The sequence below is a fragment of the Nerophis lumbriciformis genome, linkage group LG28 (assembly GCF_033978685.3).
Source record: "Nerophis lumbriciformis linkage group LG28, RoL_Nlum_v2.1, whole genome shotgun sequence".
Classification (NCBI taxonomy): Eukaryota; Metazoa; Chordata; class Actinopteri; order Syngnathiformes; family Syngnathidae; genus Nerophis; species Nerophis lumbriciformis.
Window position 1 is genome coordinate 14,515,545 of NC_084575.2, and position 12,222 is coordinate 14,527,766.

At 43.2% G+C, this 12,222-nt stretch overlaps 1 protein-coding gene across 11 annotated transcripts in view; it reads right to left on the reverse strand.

Moving 5' to 3' along the window:
• LOC133570882 (inositol 1,4,5-trisphosphate-gated calcium channel ITPR1) overlaps window positions 1-12,222 on the reverse strand; it is a 185,612-nt gene that overhangs the window by 65,674 nt on the left and 107,716 nt on the right. For all 11 annotated transcript variants that reach the window (XR_009810255.1, XM_061923669.1, XM_061923664.1 and 8 more), the window contains 2 exons: window positions 10,274-10,406; window positions 322-509 (listed from right to left, as the gene is read on the reverse strand). Coding sequence is in view for 10 of the 11 variants with exons in the window: in XM_061923669.1 (XP_061779653.1) it covers window positions 322-509; window positions 10,274-10,406 (321 nt within the window). In the remaining variant the exon portion in view is untranslated. The remainder of the gene's footprint in view (window positions 1-321; window positions 510-10,273; window positions 10,407-12,222) is intronic.

The window sequence follows — 12,222 nt, forward strand, 5'->3', positions numbered from 1 at the left end:
GAAAGAAGGCGCTATCTCGACTGTAACACCATGAGCAGCGAAAAAGGAAAATGCCGTACATAAAGATATGCATTGGTTAACATTGTCACTTTAGCCTATTAGCCAAATCAAAGGGCACACAATATAACATAAAGCTGCTCTATATAAAGCATGTGCAGCTATGATGGCACACAATATAACATAAAGCTGCTCTATATAAAGCATGTGCAGCTATGGTGGCACACTGACCCATATAACCAAAGAACCATGTATTGTACAGCACACCCTCTTCATTTGCACTTGCACTGGTGCATTGTGGGATACAACAGAGGGTTACCCGACCTGGATGGTGGTGTTTCCGCCCTCGAGCAGAGCAATGGCCAGGAGGATGCTTTCTTGGAAGACTCGGTCACTGGTGGTGTTCATGATGAGGTCAATCACCAGGTCAGACGCTCCTTCTTTGTCCAGGTGACACTGCACTTCCGCCAGGCTCATTTCACCACGACTCAGGCCTCCGGGGGATCCCAACACTGCAACAGCACAGTTGAACAAGTGGAGAGAGGAATGTGATTGCAGTTCCTCACTGAGAATACTTTCATTCTTGTGTGTATACCCCTGGACAAAGCACATACAAAATAAGGGATCGCTTTTTGTAAAAGTGAGTCTTGTACATTTGTGTACTATGTATTTAAATGACAATATGTCCTCCAGAGAACCAGCGTCTTAATGCAGTGGATATTTGTGTTTGGCATAACAGGGCTATTGTTTTCCCCGAAATGTGTAACAGATCAAAAAACAAAGTCCCCTGCAGAAGATCCTGGTTCTCAGAAGGGTTTATGTGTGCACGTGATAGATATACTGTACTGTAGATATACCTATTTACTAGAGATGTAACGGTATTTTGGTTTCAAAGTCTTCTCAATAATACCGTGACGTGTGACAGGATCAAACTAAAACTTGAGTGGAATTCTTTTTTGGCGTTTTAACGTTGGCCGGGTCTGTAATTACATCTCCTGGAATCCTCTGCGAAGCACGGGACCGGCAAAATGAACGTTGAACGCCGTAAGAAGGGAGTGAAGTGTGTTCGTACTTGTCGTAGATAACATGAATTGTATTTGGATATTAAATATTTCCAGAACGATTTGAGTTATGTTGCTAACAAACAGACAAACAAGCCCAGGCCAAAACATAACCTCTTTGGCGGAGGTAAGAAAGTCTGCGTTCTGCAAAGCGAAGCACATCACTTTCGTTTCGAGCGTTTCCAAGGCGACACAGAGCCAGCCGGCCGGGAGAATCACCAACAAGTTCAACGCAGGAAATAGGAGTAAACTAAAAAGCTACTTGATACATCCTCAATACATCTATTACTAAAAGTTATATTGTTAGTTTACCTTTCTAAGAAACAACATTTTCCAGACTGATATAAAAAATTACCACTGTAGAGGACAATGCTTCCCATAATGTAAAAGTTGAAAGATACTAAACAGTACATGAATGTTTTACACTTGGATGTTTATAGTCACTACGTTTCCATGCACTAAACTAGTATGATTTCCCTAATAGTTAGTTTTTTTGTATTTTCACAACTACGTGTGAAGTCCGAGTGTCCACGCACTCTCTCTAATGTGACAATTGGTCATACTGGGACGGCGTAGTTTGTTTGATAGAGCTGCCGTGCCAGCAACCTGAGGGTTCCTGGTTCAATCCCCATCTTCCGCCATCCTAGTCACGTGTGTTGTGTCTTTGAACAGGACACGTTGCACTTGCTCATGATGGGTCGTGGTTAGGGCCTTGCATTGCAGCTCCCACCATCAGTGGGTGAATGTGGAAATAGTGTCAAGCGCTTTGAGTACCGCCAAAAGTGCGCTTACTCCATTTAAGACGCAAAAAAATGCATACTTCGAAGCTTTTTTAAATAAGAAATATTTTAATAATATATATGTGAAAACAACAAACATCATTAAAAAATTCTAAAGGAGACGAAAACGCATCAATTAAATTAGTTTTATTCAAGACCTTAAGTACTCTACCAGCTATACAACTATAAAATGATGTTGCTGAATTGGCGATATGTCTAATATGTTTTATTTCTGACTGTCCAAAATATTGACACACACACGCTGACAGAAGAAGGTCAAAAACATAAATAATTGCAGGGCACATGAATTGTGCCATTAAAATACCTTCATGGATCTGCAAAATGATTTGGATTTACACCAAAACGAATCAAGTTGCTTGTTAACATACTCCAAAGTTTCTTGGTAAAACAGTAAGGACTTGATCTATTAAAATCCAAATACCACAGGCTAAACAGTTTGTGCAAACTATAATATAATGTGTACTATTAGTGCGCGTGTTGTGTGTGATCTACTAAGACTGTGTGTACAATTTATAACTGGTGCACACTGCCTTATTTAAATATTGCGTGTACTATGCAGCTTTCACCATGGAAACACTCATTTACTGCACATCCCTGTTATCATGCTCCTATCTGTGGCATTTTGCTATCTTTTGATACAGGCAGCCGACATTAATCAGAATCAGAATCAGAATCAGAATCAGCTTTATTGTCATTACGCAAGGTAACGAGATTGAGGCCATTCCATACAGTGCGATGTGTGCATGCTAGAAAAAGAAAAACAATGTGCAAATATATAGAAATATAAAAAATGTAGAAGTGAATGTGAATGAATATATACATGAAAAAACAAAACAAAAACAGGGTGGTTGGTGGAATGGGTTATTGCACCGAAGAGAAGGCAGTTATGAGGGACAATGGGGAAGTCCGTTCAGGATGGCTATGGCCCTGGGGAAGAAGCTGTTCTTTAGCCTGTTTGTTTTGGTTTTAATGCACCTGTAGCGCTTCCCAGAGGGCAGCAGGTGGAACAGGTCAGAGCCAGGGTGGGTGCTGTCTTTGATGATGGCACTGGCTCTGTTGAGGCAGCGGGAGGTGTAGATGTCCGTCAGAGAGGGGAGAGGGCGGCCGATGATCTTCTGAGCCGTCTTGACCACTCTTTGCAGCCTCTCCCTGTCTGCTGCAGTGCAGCTGCCGTACCATACCGTAATACAGTAGGTCAGCAGGCTCTCGATGGACGAGCGGTAGAAGGTCAGCAGCAGGTCAGGCTTCAGGTTGTACTTCCCGAGGACTCTATTGAAGTGTAGCCGCTGCTGAGCCTTCTTGATGATTGATGTGGTGTTGACTGTCCAGGAGAAGTCATTAGAGATGTGGACTCCAAGGTACCTGAAGGTGTGGACCCTCTCTACACGCTCGCCGTTGATGTAGAGGGGGGCAGGGTCGGTGCTGCTCCTCCTGAAGTCGACGATGATCTCTCTGGTCTTGCTGGTGTTGAGAGCGAGGTTGTTCTCCGAAGACCAGGCCGTCAGCTTCAGGACCTCCTCTCTGTAGGCAGCCTCGTCACCCCTGGAGATGAGCCCGACCACTGTGGTATCGTCGGCGAACTTGACGGTAAGGTTGTCACTGTGGGCCGGACTGCAGTCATGGGTGTAAAGGCAGTAGAGGAGGGGGCTCAGCACACAGCCCTGTGGGGAGCCGATGCTCAGCGTGCGGGAGGATGAGAGGTGCGGGCCAAGTCTCACATTCTGGGGTCGGTCCGTTAGGAAGTCCCTTATCCAGGCGTTTGTGAGAGGGGGGAGGCCAAGAGTGTCCAGTTTATTGCAGAGTCTGTCCGGGATTATTGTATTGAAGGCAGAGCTATAGTCCACAGAGAGCATCCGGACGTAGCTCTGCTGCTGCTCCAGGTGGTTCAGAGCAGAGTGGAGAGCAACAGCGATGGCGTCCTCTGTGGACCTGTTCGCCCGGTATGCGAACTGGTGGGGGTCGAAGTCTGGAGGGATATGGTCCTTGATGTGCTGGAGAACAAGTCGCTCGAAGCACTTCATGATTACCGGAGTGAGGGCCACTGGTCGGTAATCATTCAGGCTGGTGATGGGAGACTTCTTCGGCACCGGGATTATTGTAGATGACTTCAGGCAGGATGGGATGACTGCCTGAGCCAGGGAGAGGTTGAAGATCCTGGTGAGGGGGGGAGCGAGCTGGTGGGCGCACGTCCTGAGCACCTTTCCAGGTACTCCGTCTGGTCCGGTAGCCTTCCTGGGGTTCACAGCCAGGAGCACTCGTCTGACACTGTGCTCCTGTACAGTGAGTGGAGTGGCGCCGGAGCCCGGTGGGGGCGGGGGCAGGGCTGGAGCAGATGAGTGTCGCTGGGGGGTTTCGAAACGGGCAAAGAAACAGTTAAGCTCCTCTGCCAGTGTCGCACTCTGATCCGCAGTTGTCATATTGCAGCCTCTGAAGTTCGTGATGTCATGAATGCCCCGCCACACCTCCCGTGAGTTTTTGCTGGACAGATGGGACTCTATGCACCTCCTGTGGTCCGCCTTTGCTTTTTTAATCCCTCTCTTCAGGTCGGCTCTAGCAACACTGTACAGTGTCCTGTCCCCTGACCTGAAGGCTGCGTCGCGGGCCCTGAGGAGTGTGCGGACCTGGCTGGTCATCCAGGGTTTCTTGTTGGGGTAAACCCGGATGGTTTTTTCCACAGTCACATTCCCGATGCAGAACTTTATGTAGTCCAGCACCGTTCCTGTGGCTGTCTCCAGCTCCTGTTGTTGGAAGAGGTCCCAGTCTGTGTGTTGGAAGCAGTCCTGAAGTTTGGGGAGTGCATCGTCAGGCCAGGTCATAACAGTCTTTGTGATAGGCCTGGCCTGGCGTCTGATGGGGGTGTAGGTAGGAGAGAGCAGGAGGGAAAGATGGTCTGACTGTCCAAGCTGGGGGAGGGGTGTAGCTCTGTACGCGTGCTTTATGTTGGTATACACGTGGTCCAGGGTGTTCTTGCCCCTTGTAGAACACTTCACGTGCTGGTAGAACTTAGGGAGTACAGTCTTCAGATTGGCCTTATTAAAATCCCCTGCTATGATATGAACACCGTCGGGTAAGGCCCGCTGCTGTTCGTTGACGGTGTTCAGCAGAAGAGAGAGCGCTGTGTTTACTTTGGCGTCCGGTGGAATATACACAGCCGTGATGATAACAACAGACAGCTCTCTCGGGAGAAAAAAAGGCCGACATCTAACAGACATGTACTCCACGTCCGGGCAACAGTGCTGTTCAGTGATTGTCCCGTTGTTGCACCAGTTCTCATGCACGTAGATACAGAGCCCCCCTCCTCTGCTCTTACCGGAGTCCTTAGTTCTGTCCCGGCGGAGCAGAGTGCGTCCGGCTAGCTGCATGCTAGCATCGGGTATTTCCGGGTGAAGCCAGGTTTCGGTGATAATCATAGCACAACAGTCCCGAACATAGCGGTTTCCAGCAAGTTGTAAGAGGAATAGGCTCGGTAGAGGTGGCTTGTGGGGTTGTTTCCTAAGCCTGAGCAAGACGCCGGACCTGCGGCCACGCTTCTGCTTCCTCTCCCTCCTCCGTCTGCGCCGTCTCCCAGACCGGACAACAAACCACGGAGAGCCCTGTGCTCTCGCTATGTCATCTGGGATGTTGTGCTCGTGGTGAAAGTCGCTCGAAACAGATATCTGGTGCGAGTTACCGATATCCAAGAGTGACTGGCGGGTGTACCGGGTGTTTGCAGTACAGGTGGTGCACAAAAGGAAAAAAAACATGAAGAAAAGAAGGAAGAAAGAGCACTGAAATGGAGAGCCGTAAGCCGCTGCGTCTGTGCGCGCCGCCATCTTGGATTTTTTAACCAGTATATATATATATATATATATATATATATATATATATATATATATATATATATATATATATATATATATATATATATATATATATATGTATGTGTTATATATATATGTCTGTGTGTGTATATATATAAAAAGAACTAAGTAATTTAACAAAACACCAAAAGACACCAAAATGCATCAATTAATTTTTTTCAATCAGCTTCTTGAGTCATCCAGCAGCTACATTAGAAAATGATATTGCTAAATAAATGATTTGTCTAATATTTTTTATTTTTGACAGTCTAAATATGTTGACAAGCATACGTAGGACAAAGCTGCAGCATGATCACCTCTTTTCTCACAAACATTTCTGTGCAACTGCCAGTTTGCGTGTCTTTTCTAAACGTACTCAATATAGAGGGGCGTCCTGATGATCTGCATATTTCTGCATTTCGATGAAAACAGACACACTAAATGGATTGCACTCTCTATTTTGCTCACTTAAGAGACACAATCCTCTGTGCTCAACTTTACTAGATCAGCTTTGCATGCTCACGTTTGCACAGGTTTTAGTAAATGCAAACCTTTAGTAGATGAAACCCTGTATCTATAATTCTGCACACAGACAAAAAAATGCTATAAAAATGTTTTGTCTCACGGATACAGTAGGTAACTACTTAATTTTGTTCCTGATATATTTTAAAAAGAATGATTCCTGCAGCAAATTTATAATTGTACTGCATGGACTTCTCCGCTTGGCTGTTATTTCTGCAACACGGGGAAGGCACAGTAAGTGGCAGAATTGCACACAGAGCCTGGTTACACGCACATTTCCAAACGTTTTTGGTCCCCTGCTGTTCAGTTTTCCCTTGGGAAAAAGGTTTGCACTGCTCATGTAAACGCGTGAAATCAACCGTTCCGGACCCCAATCTATGTGCAGATGAACCGTTTTGGACTGCTGGGGTACGCCTGTCCACAACCGTTTAATCACATATGTATACACCCGAGACCTATTTACTCTGACGTCGGACGGAACGTCATCACGTTTACGGTGTTACGTCGAGTGACACTTCAAAAGCGGGGCGGGAGAGACATGGGAACACGGAAGAAGAAGGAGAAATACAAACAAACAGCATGGTGAGCAAAAGTCAGCATTACTGGTGTGACGAGGAGACTACGGTCTGCCTTAGCATTCTGAAAGAACTTAACATTATGGCGCGTATAGATGGAAGAAAGCACAGGAACGCTGACATTTATAAAAAAGTGTGTGAAGACTTGCGCAATGCTGGCTATGTTCAGACAACCGAGCAGGTTAAGTATCGTTGGAAGACGCTCAAGACGGCATACTAAAAGGCTTCTTCTTCTTCTGTTTGTTTGTAGCTATTTCGGGAACCGGAAATACCATAACCTGGTGGGACCACCCCGATCTCGCAAACTCACGTTGCCTCGCGATATCATGTAACCAAATCACGACTCTGAAACGGTTTTCTGCTAGTGACCCCTACTTCACATGTAAACGGCATACGCTAGTTCTCGCAGCGCATGTAAACACCGTAAACCTAACAATTGGAAAACTGACCTCTGAGAGAAAACTGAACAGCAGGGGACCAAAAACGTTTGGAAATGCCCATGTAACCGCAGTCACAGACACACTATTGTACAACAAAGCAGTCTGCACAAACAGGACATCCAGGGGTCTTCCTCTCTGACCACATGCCGAATGAGTGTGATCTTCCATTCATTCATTTTCCATATTACTTGTCTTTAATAGGGTCATGTGTGAGCTGGAGCCTATTCCAGTTGACTTTAATCAGATCACCATTTAATCAGAGTGCACATTCACACAACCATTCACACCAATGGACAATTTAAAGTTCCCAATTAAGCTAACATGCAAACTTTTGGGATGTGGAAGAAAATTAAAAGAGAACCTGGAGAAAACCCACGCAAATAATATTGTTTAAACATACTATTTATTTCATAGCGATTCAAACCCTGAGGTGGTAACCTTCCCTTTTGGGTAAAATGCAACATAATAGGAACAACTACAACATTTTCTATATGTCCTGTGATTATCATACAAGCGATCCTGTTCTGTCTCCCTGTAATGTTTGTCTGCTCTTCAATGGGATTGTGCTGAAAATGTTAACTTCCACTCGGGGATTATTAAAGTATTTCTGATTATGATGTCTGGTATCAGCGCCAAAAACTGGAATAAAATGATTTGGCAGGGATAGACTCCTTTGGTATTTTGACTGCAGTCTGTAACCCAATGAATGCGTTATCAGGCAGTGATAAGACAGAGGCGCTCTGTGTGCTCAAAGGGCACCGCAGTGCACAACTTTGCAGGTGATAAGAGCTCAGGGTCAGACAGATAGAGAGGCCTGTCCTTGCATAACACACAGAGAGACACTTGTTTTACTACAGCGTTATTAGGCATAAACATTTTGGCTAAATTATAAGAAGATGTTTTAGCTGGACTTTAGCCCTTAATGTTGTCATGATTGGCCCCTCACTAGAACTCAACAGATGGCGAAATCAATGTTGTCTTGCATGTCTGGCATCTTGATGAGAGCTACTACAAGATATACAATGTTATGTTTTGCAAATTATTAGTAATCAACAGTTAGTAATTAGGCACACCCTCCTGTTTTTTGGAGTATGAATATTTGGGGTTTTCGTACCAGCCGCTGGACTAGATCTGACCAATCTAAGTCTATGAACACGAATTGATGAAGCCTACTCGGATGACAAACCAAATCAGGGGATTTTAAAATCCCCTGATGAGCAGGGAAACCTGCAAAACAGGCTTGTAGGAATGATATAGCCTCTGTGTTTTTTCCTGACCTAACGTATATTCCGCTTTACCCCGGTATTGAGCACTGTATAACGGATAAACCACAGACAAACTCAACTATATATGTATATATATATATATATATATATATATATATATATATATATATATATATATATATATATATATATATATATATATATATATGTATATATATGTATATATATATATATGTATATATATATATATATATATATATATATATATATATATATATATATATATATATATATATATATATATATATATAGTCGCGATCAAAAGTTTACATACACATGTAAAGAACATAATGTCATGGCTGTCTTGAGTTTCCAATACTTTCTACAAATCTTATTTTTTTGTGATAGAGTGATTGGAGCACATACTTGTTGGTCACAAAAAACATTCATGAAGTTTGGTTCTTTAATGAATTTATTATGGGTCTACTGAAAATGTGACCAAATCTGATGGGTCAAAAGTATACATACATCAATGTTAATATTTGGTTACATGTCCCTTGGTAAGTTTCACTGCAATAAGGCACTTTTGGTAGCCATCCACAAGCTTCTGGCAAGCTTCTGGTTGAATTTTTGACCACTCCTCTTGACAAAATTGGTGCTAGCTGCACCAATTTTGTCAAGAGGAGTGGTCAAAAATGTGTTGGTTTTCTGACATGGACTTGTTTCTTCAGCATTGTCCACACGTTTAAGTCAGGACTTTGGGAAGGCCATTCTAAAACCTGAATTCTAGCCTGATTTAGCAGTTCCTTTACCACTTTTGACGTGTGTTTGGTGTCATTGTCCTGTTGGAACACCCAACTGCGCCTGAGACCCAACCTCCGGGCTGTTGATTTTAGGTTGTCCTGAAACATTTGGAGGTAATCCTCCTTTTTCATTGTCCCATTTAAAGCACCAGTTCCATTGGCAGCAAAACAGGCCCAGAGCATAATACTACCACCACCATGCTTGACGGCAGGGATGGTGTTCCTGGGATTAAAGGCCTCGCCTTTTCTCCTCCAAACATATTGCTGGGTATTGTGGCCAAACAGCTAAATTTTTGTTTCATCTGACCACAGATTAAAAAAATAAGAGTTGTAGAAAATATTGGAAACTCAAGACAGCCATGACATTATGTTCTTTACAAGTGTATGTAAACTTTTGATCACGACTGTATATATATATACATCCATCCATCCATCCATTTTCTACCGCTTGTCCCTTTTGGGGTCGCGGGGGGTGCTGGAGCCTATCTCAGCTGCATTCGGGCGGAAGGCGGGTTACATCCTGAACAATATATACCCAATATACATACGCATATATACTGTACATACATATACGTGTATACATAATATATATATTATATACATCCATCCATTAATTTTCTACCGCTTGTCCCTTTTGGGGTCGCGGGGGGTGCTGGAGCCTATCTCAGCTGCATTCGGGCGGAAAGCGGGTTACACCCTGGACAATATATACCCAATATACATATGCCTTTATACATATATACTGTACATACATATACTTGTATATATAATATATATATTATATACATATATTATATACATACATATACATACATATATATATATATATATATATATATATATATATATATATATATATATATATATATATATATATATATAAATAAATATATATGTGTATTTATAAAATTATACTAAATTTTTCAGGGGTTATCTCATTTGATCCTTAGTGATTGTAACTTCAAAAGTTGAAAAAAAGCAAGTGTGCTTTCAGCGTTAGTATTAAATACCTGACTGGTTTTTGCTTGGTCCAACGGGGCTGAGGGGGCCACTGCTGAATGACGTCAAGCTGTCCCTCCGCCCACCACTCCGATGGAAGTTGCCATAGTAACGGTTCACCAGAATCTGCCTCAGTGCCTCGCCCTATCACGGGCAAAGAAAAGAAAAATGCGATGACATGATTGCAGCCATGTGGCGGAAGGAGTGGTTGTGTAACACGGGACAGTCATCATCAGCTTTGTACGGGGAATCTTCACCATCGCCATCATCATCACCAGGGGTCCTCAAGTAAGCAGAAACTTTGCATCATAAAAAAAGAAGTAAACAGTGGCATCAGCAAAATATTATGTAATTCACCACCTTCTTGGCCAAAACTGTGCGTGTTGTCATAGTGAGTGACTCTTCCTAATGACAATGTCGGGATGCAGTTTTCTCTAAGACAGACCTGGGGCCAACTCTCCCACACTGTGACTCATCAACTGTTGAGCATTAAGCAGCACGACTCTGTTGTTGTTATGGCAACAGCAGCCCGTGGCTACCTGACAGACCTCCCATGTGACAAAGTGAAGGAAACGAAAGAGAATGTGTGTGTTTGAGTTGGTGTGAGTGTGATTATGTGACAAGTCTGTCAAACCTGTGCGGTCCCTGATGGCTGATTATGTAAGCCAAAGTTGTGCTCCAAAGGTCATGATTATATTGTGTTGGTAGCGTGATGAAAAGTTAATTATCACCTGTGATCATTGCGTGTCAGTCACACAGTGCAAATACACTCAGCTGTGCTGCCACTATCTAAATTTGAATTTTTAAAGCTACACATTTGATTACACAACTAGTGAAGACAAATTTTGTAGGAAACTGTGTGTGAATGCTGAGGAGCTGAAGCTGAACTGCTGCACGGAATATGTGGCATTACCAGGAAAAAGGGAATTTGCAGGATGTGGAATACAGTTGGCCTAAATGTTTTGATGATGAATGGGTTGACTCGGTTTAGAAATGTGGAAACCATTCATTTTAATGGATTTTTTCAGGCCAGAAAATATGCGAAAATCAGGAATTACAAAATAGAATGGCTTAAAGTTGGCAGCACGGTGGAACAGGGGTTAGTGCCTGTGCCTCACAATACGAAGGTCTTGGGTCTTTCTGTGTGGAGTTTGAATGTTCTCTGCGTGGGTTCCGTCTGGGTACTCTGGCTTCCTCCAACCTCCAAAGACATGCACCTGGAGATAGGTTGGCCCTAGTGTGTGAAAGTGAGTGTGAATGTTTTCTGTCTATCTGTGTTGGCCCTTCGATGAGGTGGCAACATGTCCAGGGTGTACGCTGCCTTCCGCCCGAATGCAGCTGAGATGGGCTCCAGCACCCCTCGTGATCCCGAAAGGGACAAGCGGTAGGAAATGGATGGATGGATTGGCTCAAAGTCCTGCATGCGGGCAATTTCAGCAAAACAAGACCAGAATGTACAATGTTGCTAATGCAGGATGAACTAAATTAACAGTAAATATCCTGTATCCTGCAAATTGATCTGACTGCATATTTAATAAATCGGATAAGCGGAAGAAAATGGATGAATGGATGGAATTTCAAAGATTAAATAATCCTGAAAACTGGTAAGAGTAGCATTTGTGCACACTTACAAACTTACACCTTACAATGAAATGTAATGTTATATTTTTTGCATACTTACTTCTTATCACAACTATATTTGAAGTTTATTGTCTTAAACATTCTAAAATAAAATACATACTTTAGCCGTGTCCCTGGATTGAACCCTGACCCCCCCCCCCCCCCCCCTTCTGTTGAAATGTTGAATATTTCACACATCACACAGTTAATTGCATCATTCAGATCCACTATTGGTCATGGAAGGACAAAAGTAAGTTTACTTATTATTTTTTCTATATCCATCCATCCAGCCACTAAACTATCATTTGTCGCTCTTGAGGTTGTTTTTTAAATGATATTT